The following is an 18525-nucleotide window of genomic DNA, read 5'->3' on the forward strand; positions in this document are numbered from 1 at the left end:
ATGTCAAGAGACCATTAGAATTACCTCTGATGTGAACAAAGTAGCCCTAATTGACTTGCCAAATGAAATGTATGGTAACATGAAATGTGCGGAGTTGTGAAAAACTGAGTTTGAATATCTTTAGCCTTGGTGTATGTAAACTTTTGGCTTCAACTCTATATAAATGTTGAGAGACCATTCGCTTGTTTGTGTAAGGGGTTAAACGGGGAGTTATTCTAGTGTAGTTTGTGTGCAGCTCTGGATGACTAGGTTAAGTGTGGCAGTCTACCTGTTTTGTATTTAGACTTATTAGGGGCCAAGCACCGAAGGTGCAGGGCACCTATTGTAATCGTTAGTATTATTATTATTTCTGCAATGCAAGTCTATGGCAGCCCATAGAACCCATTGGTGGTTTTTTATGAAATTTGGCACATTGATAAAGGACAGTCCAATGTATCCAGGCATCGAATTTGGGGTCAATCCATCCAACTCTGTAGCGCCACCAACAGGCCAAACTTCAAGGTACATTTTTGCTTATAACTTTTGAACCGTTTGTCCTAGAGTTGTAGCGATTTCTTCCCCTGAATCCTTGGGTCATGCCGATGCCAATACACCCATAACAGATTTTCCGCCATTTTGAATTATTCTAAAAACCTACTTTTGCGAACTAGTCCTAGGGCGTTGATCCGATCACCACCAAATTCAGACCATGTGATCTACAGATGGTGCTGACCAAAAGTTATTCACAGAATTTTGATAAAGCTATTTATATGGCCAAAATGAGCCAATGAAAATTGAGGAGGGCGTGGCTTGTAACATGAAGGTGTGTAAATTCTGAACGGTTTCTCCGAACACCATGAAACTTGGTAGGCACATCAGCAGCCATGAGAGGAAGGTAACCCTCTATTTTCGGCCCGATCAAGCAAAGTGGTGGCGCTAGAGAGCTCATTTTCTGTTTAGGCATAACCGCTAGGCCGATGTTTTCGAAACTCGGCACACATATATTAGGGCACTCTATATGGACAGGGAGTAAAAATGATGCCGATTGGCCAAGAGGTGGCGCTGTCATGAGTAAAAAGGTGTTTTTCTTAGATAATTTTGAACAAGCATATCTCCGTCCCCATTTGAGCTACAGTCATGAAACTTGTCAAGGGTAACAAGTTTCCAATTAGGACCCATAAGCCCCGCCCATTAGATTTTTCGCAAATTAGACATTTTTTGTCCTACAGCTGTGATCTTCCACAAATTAAACTTTTTTGACAAATGCTTCAATTGCTTTCTGCCATGGAAGTCTATGGCAGCTCCTATAACCGACTGGTCGGTTTGTACAAAACTTTGCAGAATGGTAGAGGGTTGTGCCGTTCTCCCTGCGACGGACTGGTGTTGTCTTCTGGGGATCCTCCGGTTGCTTGTCGGCCTGGCGACCCATTCGTGCTTGGCCCCCTCATTGCTGCTTGCAGCTATATTTTGATATATATATTTGATATTTAAAGTAGGCTTATATATAAGTCTAATTTATTTAAAGGATTTGTTTGTGCATATTTGTATCTTCAATTGGCTCATAAAACGGCGATGCTCATCCAGAAGCATGGACGTGGGGTGAGCATATAAGTTGCAAAAAATTGGCTATGGTCTCATCCGGGGGTTGACGGTGCTACCCCCAGGAGATAAATCTTTTTCCCAACTTGTAGTGGTACTGGGCCAGAGGATGCACTATCCATGTAAACTTGGTTTCGTTGGTTAGAATTTGTTTAGTATGTTCATCAAGTTTGCACTGTAAAAGTTTCCCTGCTGCCGTAAGGAAGCGGTCTCGTAACCTAAAGGTTGCAGGTCTTATTCCCGGGTGGGACACTGTAGGTGGGAATGTATGCAACAGTAAAACAACAATTCTTTGGATGATTTATTGGCTGAGTAAACAATGGACATTCAATCGATGCTTCTCAGAGAACAATTTTGGGACTAAAAACTACTACGAATTTTGTTCGCTGGACCCTTTGCTATGATACGGACACATACTTGACAGTGATTTGTGTTGTCTGGATTTCTCAAACGCATACAAGGTGAGGACCCCCAAGGCTGTTTTGCCTCCTCACGTTACAAAATAAGGAACCGTTGTCGCTAAACCATCGGCATCGTAAAAGAGTAAAATTATTGAAATTAGTTTACAGAGAACAGTTTATTGCGTGACCAGATTGATTAAAAATTCCACCGTCAATAAACAAAATGAATTCAAATAAACCCACTCTGGCACGTGTGACTTGAGGGGTTAAAATAATAAATAAAATGACTAACATTTCTCCCTGTTCATCTCTTGTGGTGTGTGCTTACAACTTTAATGTACTTGTAAGGCCAGAAACGCAAATGCAAATGACAACTCCCGGCCGACGCACTGCAAACGCACGGCTGAGTTGCACATACTAACGTGTGTTCTCATGTCCATGTGGAGGTAATTAAAGGAGTACCATGGTGGTTGAACGTGACACTTCCCAGCTGTCTTCAGGCAACAACAAAACAAATGTGAATAATTTTTTTATTCTTCAGTCATTTCAATGTACTTTAAAACGTATTTTTCTAAGCCTAAATTTCCCACTATAAAAATTCACCCGAACCATCTGGGCGTGGTAATGAGAACTGTCAGTTAGCTATGATTGACAGACCGTGCCCCGTTACCATAGCTACCCCCATGATACGCGCTCGATTTGGGAGACTGAATTTTCACAAGCTAGCTAGCTTAGTAGTATATCAAGTATCGATAGATAGCTAAGGTAAGGACGCTGACTTATATCCAGTTATAATTTTTGCTATCTAGCTAGCCAAGTTAAAATAAAAGCACAACTATAACGTCCTCATAAAAGCAAACTAGCAAGCTAACGTTATCGATAACATTGCCTTATGAAAGCAAACCTCCTAGCTAGCTAACATTAGCTAGCTAGCTAAATGAATATAACCAGAAATAATCTAAAGGCACTCTAATTTAAGTGAACCTAACGTTAGTCAAATATTTGCATTGTCTGAACAGCAGGACGGTGTGTCCTGTCAGATTTCTTTATGGGACGTGGAAATAGGAGTGGTTACTCTATTCGTGACGTAGAAAAATGACAACTTTCTCAACCGGTTGAAAATAGGACGATGAATTTAAAACGCATATTTCTCCAAAAATACAGAACGGACATATTTAATACTTTGCTCATTGTGCTTCTTCAATGCCTCTTGTGCAAATAGCACATAAAACGGAGAAAGTGTGAAAATCACCATGGTACTCCTTTAAAGAGTCCTCAAGGCGGCAGTTGCAGTTGCAAAAGACGGAGTGGAAGAAAGCACAAATCGAAGGCGGCGGCTTCATCCGGTTGTTACCTGCTATAATGCCCCTCACTGCGACGCTGGAAACTGAAGCTTGCACTTGTGTTGTGTGGATTTCAGGGGACACATTTTAAAACGCAACGACATGTGAAACAAACTTTGCGTAACTCAAAGCGTCCGCGTGCTTACATAGGGTATGTTTCGGGCCCAAGTTGTTTTGGCTAAAAGCCAGTCAAATAAATTTCTAGACTGCAAATTGTATACCTGATTACCAAACCACTGAAATCAGTTGCATTTACAGGTGGAAAACTCACCTCAGACTAGAGGACATCTCCACTGGTTTCTTTCCACCGTCATCTGCAAAGAATTAAGTTATGAGTTAAGAATGCATATGGATAAAATTATAAGAACGTGAGAGACAAGCTAATTGAATAATGTACAGACAAGCATATAAATCTTTGAATATTCCAATTCATCTCCAATCAGTCTTGGCATTACAGTACTAGCGCACTGCTATCCATAATGAAATTCACATTTGCAGAATGCCATGAAGATGAATGCCAACAGGACCTTGATTAATGTTTACAGTGCCTTGCAAAACTATTAATCCCTTCCAATGATGTCCCAATATGCTGAAAATGAGTATACATTCTTAATGTATAAAATCCATCAGCAACATGTACTTTATGTATGACTTCTGCAGATAAGCTGAACTCCTTAATCATCAATGCCAAATACCAGCAGAGTTCATTTATTGAACACAATATTGCAAATAACTTTTCAATGATATATTTTACTTTGAACTACTGATTATTTTTTAATTTGAATTAAACCATGAATATTGTGAAACTGGAAATAAGGAGACATTTCTTTACAAGTTCACTAGCCTCTTATAAATGTCTTCCGCCTCCAGTCCAGGCACTGCAAATTTCATGCCACACCTTTGAGATTTGTTTGATTGAATATGAAACTATTTAATTTTGGAGTGAATGAATTGCATATGACCTCAAACTGGTCAGTGCATTGGATTTGCTATTTTCAGTGATTAACAAGAGCCATCTTCCAGCTCTCATCTCCAACTCCAACAAACTATCAAGCACAACAGTATTGTCTGCAATTCCTCCTGAAGGGCAATTCATAGCAGTAAAGTACAGTGCAGCAGCAAAAAAAAAAAAAACTTGCATGTCAGTTGTGAATTTTTCGGGAACAAAAAAATAAATAAACGTCCGTTCTGTGTCTGTTGATGTGTTGTGACCACAAATTCACTCTCAGTTGTTTTCATTAGTCTTTAATTTAAATTTTACAGAAAGGAGCAGTCTGTGGCACATCTGTTGAAGGCATCTTGTAGGAATGCACCGATCATGAATTAAGGCCAATTCCAGTTACCAGGAGGATATTACAGACTCACTGACATTTTAGACGGTCATTGTGACCAGCACTATACATTATTTGACACATAATAATTTAATAACAGCTGTTAACTTCTAGGGAAATGTGTTTGCAGTGTGATACCATAAGTATGGTTCGAATTGAACACACAGTTAGTTGAACACAGTCGTTGAACACAGCACCATCCCCCTTGTCAACCAAAATCGGAAAAAACCTTCCCATAGGCAATTCTGTACAACAAAATGCACTGATTACAGAAAAAAGGAACTAACTACTGAGTCCTGCATCTCAACTTCTGCAAGCCACAGAGGAAACATCATTGTTGCCGTTAATTATCTATTTGCTAGCTAGATCGATGTGAATGTGGTAACAATAGTTTAAAACATTACTTACAGCATCAAGCTAGCAAAGCTATCTGTATCAGCCTAACATTATGTAAATTACGTGAAAGAGTGATACTGTGAATATCTTCCCTGCGATATGAATAATTAGAGAACAGGCTTCTGTATCAACCCAGGCTGGATGCTGAAGTGACTTTTACACTTAATTTTCACACTTTGCTCAATTCTTCTGGGCTACTGGTGCCAACCCAGGAACATCTGACACATTTACCCCCTGGTAGTTAAGGCAGAATTAAATCTTTTATTTTTAAATACACAAACTGTTCCATACCTTTTACTTTTAATAATTGCCAATAACTGCACTCTGGACTAAATGCAATTAATATCACAATCCTTTTTCAGGAATTAGAAACTCAGCTCTTTGTTTCCCAGATTAAAAGAACTGACATCCAGGCAGTCATCTTGAACGAACATTAGAGAGCCTTTTTTTTTTTTTTTTTTTTTTAGCTTTTAGCTTATTTTTTGCACTTTGTGAACTTTCTTGAGTATGTATTACAAAGAACAAAAATCCCATACTCCCCCCCCCATACTTTCACCAAAATTTCCATACTTTTCCAGGCCTGAAAATCAGTCATTCATAATTCCACATGTAAGGTACAATTTTAGCTGCCCTAGCCAAAATTCCAAGATTGGGGTCGTAGAGAACAGAAGGCAGCAAACACAGCTGAAAAGACGACTGCCCTGGGACAGTCTCGGGACCTTTTTCCCCACCAACCCTTGTGTCAGCAGGAACACGGATTACCCGGATGGTGTCTGTTTTCATGTCGTAAAAGCACCCAGAGTCACCGTTGGGTTAGACAGGAACCTGGTTGACCATTACCCACATTATGGACTGTTGACAGCGTTATACACTGCCTGGTCAAAAAAAAAAAAAAAGGTCATTGTTTGGATTTTTTATGATCTGGGGTTGCTTCAATTGGTCAGGTCTAGGCTCAGCAACGTTATGCGGCAATAAAATGAGTCAGCTGAGTAGCTGAATGTACTGAATGACCAGGTTATCCCATCAATGGATTTTTTCTTCCCTGACGGCACGGGCATATTCCAGGACGACAATGCCAAGATTCATTGGACTCAAATTGTGAAAGAGTGGTTCTGGGAGCATGAGGAATCATTTTCACACATGACTTGGCCACCACAGAGTCCTGACCTTAACCCCACTGAAAGTCTTTGGGATGTCCTGGAGAAGACTTTACAGAGTGGTTTGACTCTGCCATCGTCAATACAACAGAATGCAATTCTGGACGGAAATAAATGTTGTGACGTTGCATAAGGCTGTCGAAACAATGCCACGATGAATGCGGGCCGTAATCAAAGCTAAAGGCGGTCCAACAAAATATTAGTGTGTGCGACTTTTTTTGGCCAGGCAGTGTATGTATGTGCATGCAAGTTACTGAGAATAATGTGATAATGTGGTGGACTGTGAATAATATCATGTGTAATGCAGGGGATACTGTATGTGCATACAGGCACACTGAGCTCTTATTAGTTGGTATAGGGAGGTTTATCCCAGGTATGTATTGACTACATAAGTGTTTGAATTATAGAAAGACCACCACCTTGATCCTCCATAGAAAAGTATCTTAAGCCGCGTTTCCACCGCAGGAACTATACCCCGGAACTAGGAACCTTTTGAGGAACTCAGTGCGTTTCCACCGCAGGAACTAGGGTCTAAATTTAGTTCTAGGGGCTTTGTTTTACCCCCCAAAACGTTCCTGCTCGGGGGGTAGTACTTTCCGAAAGTACAGGAACCTTTTGGGTGGAGCTTGCAGCGCTGAACATTTCTGATTGGTCGAGTACTCGTAGCATTTGTGTTGTATTTATTTTCCGCCATTACCCGCCATGTTTGAAAATATGCAGCGGCAAACCAATTTATTTTCATAATAACTTCAAATCAAACTTGTATGTTATGCGGCGCAGTAGCCTACTTTGGTTATAGCCTGTCAACGTCTTGGAATTATAACGTGTGCTCTTCTGTTCTTTTCTTGCTTTAGTATTCGTTTTATAAAATGCTAAGCATTCGTGCTGGGACAGCATATTACGTAGGCTACCAAAACATTCAAACGGATTAATTCGGTTGCTGAATATTTTCTTCCGGATTTTCTTTGTTAGCCCGTTGTAATTGACTCAAAACGTTTGATACAGTTATGTGAGGTATGCGGTAGTTCTGAATAATTAACATTGGTGATACAGTACAAGCAAACTGGAAATCACCATCCGCACTTTTTATCCGGGTAAAATAACAGGTTAATTCTAGTAATCTTCCCTTTAGCTTTTTCAGACTGCCGTAATTTTACTCAATTTTACTCCCATTTTTCAATTCCACGAAAAGACCAGGAAGACTATGGACTCATTTATGGTGCATGGTTCGCATCTGGAGGGCACACTTCGCTGCTCGGCTAGCAGTAACTTCGAAGGAAAGCAAACGGTGGCTGTGCCACTACTAATTTACATTTTCACGCAAGTCCGAGTTTTCGTTCTATTCTTGTCATTTTGCGATTAGCCTATATGGAATTGACGACGAGAAAGTAATAAAACAGCAAATTGTTTACAACGTGTGCATGTTTTCTGCTGTTAATGAATGTGTTTGAGAGGATATATGAAAATCAATAAATACAAAAGTAACCATATATAGTCATTGTTGGTAACCCGTTGTATATAAGTGGAATAAGCCCCTCCGGGCTGTCCCGGTTATTAGAAAATAATGTAGGCTACTTCGGTGGTAGTATGGGGTTACAGAAGAAATCATATGACAGATGGACCGACGACAACGTCAGTGGGCTAATTTGCCTAATCTTCGCGGTACTTTAGACCCCGGTGGAAACGCAGACAACCATTGGCTGAAGGAACCTTTTAGTTCCTGGTAAAGTAGTTCCTGGGACCGAAAGTTCCGGGTAATTTTGGTGGAAACGCGGCTTTGGAGACAGATAAAAGCATAAGGTCACGTTCCATCGTACAAAGTATCTTATAACTGACACTAGATTTTTAATGGTTCCCCTGTGTCTACAGGGAAGGGGGAGTATGCTCCCTTGAGGAAAGTAGTAGGGGGTGGAGGTCTCTTGAGCCGCGTTTCCACCGCAGGAACTTTACCCCGGAACTAGGAACCTTTTGAGGCCCTCAGTGGGTCTCCACCGCAGGAACTAGGGTCTACATTTAGTTCCTGGGGCTTTATTTTACCCCCCAAAAGGTTCCTGCTCGGAGGGTAGTACTTTCCGAAAGTACAGGAACCTTTTGGGTGGAGCTTGCAGCGCTGAACATTTCTGATTGGTCGATACTCGCAGCATTTTTTTGTATTTATTTTCAACCGCCATGTTTGAAAATATGCAGCCGCAAACCGATTTATTTCATAATAACTTCAAATCAAACTTGTATGTTATGCGGCGCAGTAGCCTAGTTTTGGTTATAGCCTGCCAATGTCTTGGAATTATAACGTGTGCTCTTCTGTTCTTTTCTTGCTTTAGTATTTGTTTTATAAAATGCTAAGCATTCGTGCTGGGACAGCATATTACATACCAAAACATTCAAACGGATTAATTTGGTTGCAGCATATTTTCTTCCGGATTTTCTTTGTTAGCCCGTTGTAATTGACTCAAAACGTTTGATACAGTTATGTGAGGTATGCGGTAGTTCTGCGTAATTCACATTGGTGATACAGTAAAAGCAAACTGGAAATCACCTTCCGCACTTTTTGTCAGGGTAAAATAACAGGTTAATTCTAGTAATCGTCCCTTTAGCTTTTTCAGACTGCCATAATTTTACTCTGCCATTCTTCAATTCCACGAAAAGACCAGGAAGACTATGGACTAATTTATGGTGCATGGTTCGCATCTGGAGGACACACTTCGCTGCTCGGCTAGCAGTAACTTCGAAGGAAAGCAAACGGTGGCTGTACCACTACTAATTTAAATTTTCACGCAAGTCCGAATTTTCGTTCTATTCTTGTCATTTTGGGATTAGCCTATATGGAATTGACAATGAGAAACTAATCAAACAGCAAATTGTTCACAACGTGTGCATGTTTTCTGCTGTTGTTGTCAGTTATATTGGAAATGTGAATGCATTCTGTCACTTCAGATGTCAAGACATGAAAGCGAATGTTCGCATAAAAACATAATGAATGTGTTTGAGAGGATATATAAAACAGTTACAATCTGACTATTGGCCTGTTATATACTATTTGTTCCATAACAACGGTCCAAGTTCAACTACCAACAACATTTTTGCTTGACAACGGTAAAATATGCCCAAACGGCTGCAGAAGAATATTTAAATTCCAGGTGATTAAATCGATAAAAATCAATAAATACAAAAGTAACCATATAGCTTACAGTCATTGTTGGTAGCCCGTTGTATACAAGTGGAATAAACCCCTCCGGGCTGTCCCGGTTATTAGAAAATAATGTAGGCTACTTCGGTGGTTGTATGGGGTTACAGAAGAAATCATAGAACAGATGGACCGACGACAACGTCGCTTTTTCATACGTCAGTGGGCTAATTTGCCTAATCTTCGCGGGACTTTAGACCGCGGTGGAAATGCAGACAACCATGGGCTGAAGGAACCTTTTAGTTCCTTGAAAAGTAGTTCCTGGGACTAAAAGTTCCGGGTAATTTTGGTGGAAACGCGGCTTTGGTGGTGTGGAGGGTGTTTCTGTCAAGACCTTATTTGGGCATACAAAGGGAAGTGTGTAATGTGGAAGGCTCTCTCAGGATTGTATTTAAGGGAAGTGCAAAGAAACATTCAAGGAGAATCTGCTTAACAGTTCTCCTGGTACCATAGTCCTTGCTGTACAGAATATTTGGGCATTCATCAGTACTCACTTTGTGTTCCTTATCTTTGTCCTAGTTTGTTAGTTTGTATGTCTTTTCTTTTCCTAGCGGTCTTTGTCTTGCTTTGTAAAATAAAGTGTTCATCTTTTCCATCCTTGAAACTGCTTATCCTCGGTTATTGCCAACGGTCATATTGTGTCATAATAAACAGTTTTTTTCCTTTTTCAGAGCCGCCAATGCACATATACGTGAACCCGTATTCACGTACATCTTCACTTTACAGGATTTGAAGTTAATGGAGTCAGATAAACATGTTTTCCTCCCTGCGATTAAATCTAATTCCTTACGCACACATTTCCAGACTTTACAAACCTACACAAGAATCTAATAAATCAGTACATGTGGAAGCCTTTACTTAATTTCTTTGATGGCTCAAGTGTAAGCTCAAGCACCTCAAAAGGTGATACAACAGCACAGGTTTATGAATGTTACAAAAGCACAAATTTCTTCACAGATCTAGCCTCTTAACCTTTGAATGCAAAGCCCCTATTGGTCGGCATGCCGGTGTGTTCTAGCTTTATTAGCAGAAGATTCAGGACAACTATGCCAAATACAGAGTTTTGCAGCGCCACCATTGTCGCGCTGGTCATGCATTTACCAAGCACCCCCTCCCTGCAGTCTCATCTGTAACTACACCCCCCACGCATGACACACTGGACAATAGTGTCGATCTGGACATACATGAAAACATTCTTTTACCACTAAAAATTTGTATTCTCTTGTAGCAACAAGATAAAGCCAACAATAGCCAATGCCATTACAGCTGTAAAAAACACTGCTCACTGAACACTGAAAGAAACAAGATGAATTTTTCAAAAATTATACCATGTCATTCTACTGTCAATATCTGTGACTAAATATGGAATGAATATACAACCTTATCATTTGTTTTACGGGTATAGATGTCCCTTTCAAGACGGAATGGTCATATATTGTCTTGAACAATCTGTTTGTCAGTCTGTGGTAGCAGTAAGACACTGCACCAGGCGAAATGTTATCGATTACTTTCGTTATTTCTTGGAAAACACTATTATTCTTGAGGAATTCTGAGCATGGCTAACAGGGTTCATACACTTTTTCACCAATGATTTTCAATGACTTTTCCATGACTTCTCCACAACCTTTAACTGAATTTCCATGACCAAAACAAATGACTTTATCTCAGTGGGACGATTTAAAATTATTTATTGTAACAGCTCCAACTACCCTGTACCCTCCAACAGACCCTGAATGGTCTTGATATCTGGGTAGAGGAGCACAAAATGAAACTCAACCCAAAGAAATGTAAAGTTTTACATGTCACCCACATGAGGCATCCACCCGCCCTGCCGACTCTCTCCATTGACCAGAACATTCTGGAAGTCTGTGACACTGTCAAGGTCCTGGGGGTCACCATCCAGAGTAATTTGCATTGGGACAGTCAGGTGGACCACATGCTGACCTCAGCGAACAGGAAGCTTTTTGCTCTGTGTCGCCTGAAGAAATTTGGTGTCCGAGACCCAGAACTGGTTTCCATCTACACAGGCTACGTATGCCCGGTGCTGGAGTATGCAGCCCCCGTCTGGCACAGTTCCCTCACTACAGACCAGGCTAAAAGGCTGGAAAGCATGCAGAAACGGGCTTGTAAAATCATACTTGGCCAGAGGTACTCAGGGTACCCAGAGGCTCTCTGCACTCTCGGATTGTGCAATCTATCAGAGAGACGCACTCAACTGTGTCTTGGCTTTGCCAGAAAGCTGCTAAAGTCCAACTTCAGTGACTGGCTACCCCCCCTCAGGGAGGAGCTCACAGGTCGTCAGGCAAGGAATTCAAACCAACTGGCCATCCCAAGATGTCGAACTGAGAGATACAGGAGATCACCAATCCCCTATATGTGCAGACTCCTAAATGACAGCGGATTTTAAATTTAAATTTGGGATACGAGATTAGATCTCAGCTTAGATAATTGCAATATTTAAAAAAAAAATTTCTACTTAGTATTGATGTTTTATTGTAACAGCAAAATAATTCAGTGTTTTTAATGACAACTGTCTTTATGAACCTGTAATAATGCTGAAAGGTCAATAAATAAATAAATAACACTAAGTAAAATTAGGTCTGCATCTGAAACATATGGTGCCTCTCTAAAACAATTAAACACCAGACAGACACACTTAGATACATTCTCTCATATTTTAATTCGAATAGTTTAACATTTTTGTCAATGTCTCAAACAAGGCTCGAAATTGCGACCATTTTGGTCGCATATGCTCCCGAAATGTAATCTGTGCGACCTCGAAATATAATTGGGAGCATTTGAGCGAGTGCAAATGATTGTTCTGGTGCAACCTTTTTTTTTTTTCTTCCAGTCGAACATCCCTTTTTCTGTACATTCGCTAGTACACTCAGCATGTCCCTTGTGAGCTGACGGTGACCCTTCTAACCAATCGCGAGCTTGACATTCTTACCTTTAATGCTGATTTTAAATTGGTTAATATTAGCCTTCAATCACTCCCTTTGGCTGCACTCCACTGTCATGCGACACAGAGCTAACGCGTAACTAATGTTACCTGAAGACAAAAGTTTATGTTCAATTTATTAGCGTTATCGAAAGCTGAAAAGTTGAAGCGGACGTTTTGTGTAGCGACCCGGTTGGAACAGCTCATTTCTCCGATGCAGTTTACTGGCGGTTGATTTAATTAGCGGTATTAATGTGACGAGAAGCGCTTTGTCGTTTGAATGCATAACACGCAATTCCTTGAAGAGTCGACACATTTTATGCGTGACAGTTTAACTGTTACTTGTAAACCGTACTGTTATATTGTCGTTTTTTGTTAATAAAAAATCTATTGAATATATTGTTGGTGCTCCTTACATTTCGGTGGGTGTTCCTAAGTTTTTGAAGTTGGGAGCACCAGTGCTACCAAGTGAAAAAGTTAATTTCGAGCCCTGATATATTACTGAAGCTGCACTTCCCTGGCATATTGTCGGCACAGTAGGGCCTACGTTTACTAACTGCTACATCAGCAAGAGGCGTGCCTGTAAACAGACTGAGCCGGACCGAATTAACTTCTCACACCACCAAAACACCGCGAAGGTTACGTGCCAATTTACGTTTTATTACTATACATACTATTTTTATGATTGGATTAATTAGTAATTATATTTGATGCAACTTTAGCTATATTTCCATTACTTTTCCAAAACCTTTCAAAAAATATTATTTTCCATAACTTTTCCAGGGCCTGGAAATTGCATTTTAAATTTCAATGACTTTTCCAGGTTTTTCATGACCGTACGAACCCTGGGCTAATGCATATGTTTGCTGATTGACTGTTTTCTGGGCCAAGCTAAGAACTGGGGAGCGACAGGATTCATTCTGTCTCGGTCTCTAACTGCTGAAAACAGATAAGATTTCATTGTCCAAATGTAAGTGATACTGCTGAAAATATTTTGGTTATACATGTTATTTTTTTAATTTAGTGTCTTTAAATAGGTTAGTGTTATTTTAGAATTACTCCAATACAAGCCATTCAAATTTGCGCATAATATCAAGTTCAAGAGCGTCTCATTTAAGCGTACGCCCGGCTCAATAACAAGCACAAGCTTCGAGGTCAACGATTGTCTGAAAGTTACAGGGGCGACATAGCTCAGGAGGTAAGACCGATTGTCTGGCAGTCGGAGGGTTGCCGGTTCAAACCCCGCCCTGGGCATGTCGAAGTGTCCTTGAGCAAGACACCTAACCCCTAACCCCTAACTGCTCTGGCGAATGAGAGGCATCAATTGTAAAGCGCTTTGGATAAAAGCGCTATATAAATGCAGTCCATTTACCATTTACCATTTACACCGCAGACTTGTTTCTTTACCGCTTCCTGGTTACAAAGTCCAATCAGAGCCAGCCAGAGACGTTTTGGCCAATGGGCTGCAGCATGCAGCCAAGAAAACGTGTTCCTTACGCGGAAACTAGAAACAGAGAGTGTTACGAGAGTATGTTTTTGCATACTTTTTAAAATTTGATACCGATGTTTCACCTTAAATTTTCATAAGGGTGTGCCTGTGTATGCTGTCTAATGGACAAAAAGCATTTTATTCATTTTTGGAAAGATTTTGGATATGTTTCAGGAACCCTAGATATTTCAAGCCACTGTACTGACAGAAAGCTTGTAATTCCCACTTGAAAATGATATGACAGTGAGTTTCTTGAGTCAAAGTTGATTTGTAGTGATTTACGGCAATGCATAATTTAGACATTTTGGATAGATTTGGAGACACTGGGTACACTGCTTACTTTTTGATTCATAGATCTTTAGTAGTTCTGCGTATCCACCCTTCGATTTAACACACTTGGTCAAGGAGTTTTACAGGACATGTATAGTTTAACCTGCTGTACACATTTGCAATCTCTCAGTATTTCATTGCAAATTTAAAAAGAGCAAATTGATTTTTGATTTCTTGCCTAGACAATTGCATTTGTGGCACTTTAGTTTATATTCATAATTTAGGAAGAAATAATCTAAGTTAGTTTTGTAAATGGTACAAATGTCTTGCTTCATTTAAGCCATTTTTCAAGTCTCTGATGTTCACATCTGGAGTTATAAAGCTTTAAAAAGGGTACCCCCTAAATGGGCAAGAATTGGTCAGAATTGGCATGTGCACTAAGGGGTTAATATTCCTATCAAAATGTACCAGATTGATCCATTTAACTGCTAAAATGTACAAAATTCTCCCGGGGGTGGGAAACACAATGTTATCACATTTGTTACAAAGCTATGTTATTGTTAACCTAGGTTTAATTAATTCATTTTAACAACGTACTAACTCATGATTACGCCAGAACATGTAAAGCTTTATAGAGACAGCAGCAGTTGTTTATTTCATGTTTTTTTTCTCCCAAGTTCTAATACGTTTTACATACTAGTCAATAGTATATCTATATTATCTGAAATAGTGAAAACTATTTTTTTAAAAAGGTATATGCATTATATATTTCAACTTTAAACCCAAATACATAAATATACCTCAGATTAAGGGAACATAATTCCAGGAAAGCCACCTTGCACCTCTAAATATGATGCAAATGCTACTGCCCCAGACCCCCAGCCTTCTCATGACAGGCAGTTTCAAATTCCTGCCCAACAGCCTGATCATTAATTTCCATTTGAAAATATAATTTCAAGTTGAAACAATAAAATGCGTTAACTTTTATAAGGCACTGCAAGTGGTGTAAAATGAGAAATATGCAACTCCATATCGTTGGGTGAAAATTAGGGGTGTAAGAAAATATCGATACACTTGAGTATCATGATATTATGTCTTGTGATGCTGTATCGATTCTCAAAAATACTACCACTTTTTAATTAATAGTTTACATGCAAAGATTAATGGCAGACAGTGGTTCATTGTGTGTTGTGTTTAAACGCCCGACCGCTAGATAGCAGTGTTGTAATCTATCTTCAGCCATTTGACTCTTCCACTCCAACGTAAACTGAGACAGGAAGTAGCGTAAAGGCGCACCGCTAACGTTAGCATTAGCAAGCCTAGCTGACTAGTAACGTTACCACCAATGGCTGAATCCAAATGAGTTAGACCGGCTCCCGCAGCGTACAGAGCTGAAGTGTGGGCTCATTTTGGCTTCCACAAAAAAGAAGGCACTAAGGAGATCCCACTGTTCTGATTGCACAGATTTTATGCATATGGTGGTGTGTTCTTTATACTGTGACAGTTTTTCTAAAATTAGATTTAAAAAATCGCAATATCGAATCGTAACCCCTGTATCATGATACGTATCATATCGCCAGATTCTTGCCAATACACAGCCCTTGTGAAAATGCATCACACTTGACACATTTTCATACAGCCATATAAAGACAGTGTCGGTAGGGCTGGCATACCTAATTCCAGGGACGTGCTGGACTCGCTGCTTTTCTTGGTACTGTGTGGTGGGGTGGGAATGGTCTGAGCCATTGACCGGGTAACACGTCGAATGCCCTCAGAATCGCTGGTCTCACTTGTCATGTTGTCCCCAACCTGTTCAGAGCAAAGAGGCACTGATTAGTGAAATCACACAAAAACAGAAAATATCAGAAATATCCTGTGACCAACAGCCAGAAACTTCGGACTGCTTTATTGTACCCACTTTCAGAAAACATGAATGAACAAACAAATTTACCTGGCCGGAATAATGGCTGTGAAGTAGCAACAAACTTCTTTGCCTTCCTCTGTGACAGAAATATTTTTGGATGATGTCCAGATGACTAGGGCCCAGACCTATCGGTTTATCACAGCTTCAATTACACGGTGGCCATGCGTAATTTCTGGGGATCTACGGCATTTTTGCCTTAATGCCCTTTTAAAACAATCTACCTCAAATTTCACAATTATTAGAGGAAGGCAAAGACAAATATTCCATTGGGTAAATCTAAGGCAGCAAGGCTACAATCTAAATTGACAAGAGGGCATCAAGGCCAAGAAGCACAATGTAAAAAGCATTTATCCCAATCAAACAAAAGTCATGAGAGGTCATGCCACATATTTTCAATGGGATTTAAGTCTGGGCTTTGGCTGGGCCATTTCAGAATACTGACCTTGAATACTGAAGTGACCAATTTTAAAAGCCATTCCTTGCAGATTTTGTCATTTGCTGTGATCATAAAAATGGAAATATCTGTTGTGATAAAAGTCAAACTGTTATTGACCAAGGAAAGGCTAGAATTATAGGCTGCAAGTTCAAAGTAAGTTTCGGATGGTTCTAGTGTTGTCAAAAATACACAGGATCATTGAAGGAGCACTGACAGCAGTGTCTGCTGACTATTCAGCTCAACTTAAATTGCTTAAATCTCTTAATAATTGCATAGATCTGTCAATGTGTTGAAAAATCCATTCGCACTGAAGATGAAGCATATAGTTTTTGTTTCATTATACCATTTCCTAGAAACTTTGTTCACAACTAGCTGATTTTAGATGGGTGCATTTAAGTTTAATTTTCCATTTGTCAATTATCAAATTGAAGGGCTTCTTTTTGCAGTGATAAAAATTAAAAGAATCTATGTATAATAAGGAGTATTTATACATTGTTTGGTTGACTGGTTAGTACAGAACCCTGGGGTTATACTGTACTTGGTGTCGGATATCTAGTTGTTTTATCCAGCTTTCCAATAGTACATCACATGCCTGATTTTATATTTATCCTGAGAATAAATATACAGCATTGTGCAGTAAACAGTGACATTACGCAGTAACATATAAGCACATGCTGAGGCAGAATTGATTTTTTTCCCCTTTGGAAGATTTCTCATTTTGCCAATTCATCAGCACGGCTAAAGCATATTGTCTGGAGAGTGGGTCAGAAGAGCAGAAGGAAGCATGAAATCTAGCGAGCATACATACGAACAAGGAAGTATTACAGCTTGTAACATTTCAGATATTAACATAATGGCTGTGTCCCAATACGAAGGCAGCTACCTCACTGCCTGCATTCTCAGAAGGCTTCGCCTCGGCCGCATCACCACCCCCGTCGTACATTATTTTGCAATAACGGGACAGCCCGTCGTGGTTTATTCCTTACTTAACTTACAGCTATCCTTACTAGCTAGGCTCGTTACATGCTTGCTAATAACTTATTTGAAGACTTGGGTCTCTGAGATTGACAGCATTGTGTTAAGAACATAGATAGCCTAACTTATCAGAGTTAACTTGAATGCATCAGTTTTGGACAAATTTGTGCAGAGGTGTTCATGATAAACCATTTGTGAACTCCGGATTGAATCTATTCAGGAATTTGGCCAGCCGTCTTCTCTGCGGGGAAAAGCCAACAACAATCCTTCCTCCTGCGCATGATCATGTTTTGATTCAGTGTGTGCACAAAGAGGAGGGGCTATTCACAGAAGGGTCCATTGTCAATGTGTTTGTGAGAGAGAGCGAGAGCAGGGCAAGGAGGGGCTGAGCGAATCAATGGACTCCGCGCAGCTCTACAATGAAATAAGATTTCACCCATTTTAAATAGTAAAAAAAAATAGAAAATAAATATGTTGATATTGTGGCAGGCCACCACAAATAAATCAATGTATGGGAAACAAATTATTTTATACTATTATTAGTATTATTATTATATGTGATCTTATTGTGTTGTCATGTCCTGTGTATATAATTTAAAGATTTAAAAAAATTATCACAATAAAGCATAAATAATCAGGTACACTCCTGGGCAAAAAAATGGGCCAAGCCCAAAATGGCAAAATATCAAGCTTTTAATGGTCTTAACAAATCATGACTCTTTTATTTGACATTATGTTAATTTGTCTACTGTATAAGTGAATTTCCCTGTTTCTAGCTTTTCCTTAAACAGTTCAATGCAGCAGAAGTAAACGAGCAAATTGTGGCACAGGATGTCTCGTGAGTGCATTTGTTTAATTCTTGCTAATTTTCTGACCAATGATTTGTTGTTAAGGCCATTAAAAGCTTAATATTTTGCAATTTTGGGCTTGGCACATTTTTTTGCCCAGGAGTGTATATGTGTGGCTATTTAGCAAATTTGATAAATGATTGCTCTACTTTTTAGGGATGTTTTGTTATTTGACACAAAGTGAAGCAATGGAGCACTGTATATATTTTGTTATTTGTATGACACAACGTGAACCAATGGAGCTGTATATAT

The 18525-nt window shown here is 39.7% G+C and overlaps 1 protein-coding gene across 3 annotated transcripts in view; it reads right to left on the reverse strand.

Moving 5' to 3' along the window:
• incenp (inner centromere protein) overlaps positions 1-18525 on the reverse strand; it is a 126375-nt gene that overhangs the window by 68072 nt on the left and 39778 nt on the right. For all 3 annotated transcript variants that reach the window (XM_035418821.1, XM_035418822.1, XM_035418820.1), the window contains exons 7-8: positions 15764-15899; positions 3594-3636 (exon numbers count right to left, since the gene is read on the reverse strand). In XM_035418821.1, coding sequence (XP_035274712.1) covers positions 3594-3636; positions 15764-15899 — 179 coding nt within the window. The remainder of the gene's footprint in view (positions 1-3593; positions 3637-15763; positions 15900-18525) is intronic.

The sequence above is a fragment of the Anguilla anguilla genome, chromosome 5 (assembly GCF_013347855.1).
Source record: "Anguilla anguilla isolate fAngAng1 chromosome 5, fAngAng1.pri, whole genome shotgun sequence".
NCBI classification, from domain to species: domain Eukaryota; kingdom Metazoa; phylum Chordata; class Actinopteri; order Anguilliformes; family Anguillidae; genus Anguilla; species Anguilla anguilla.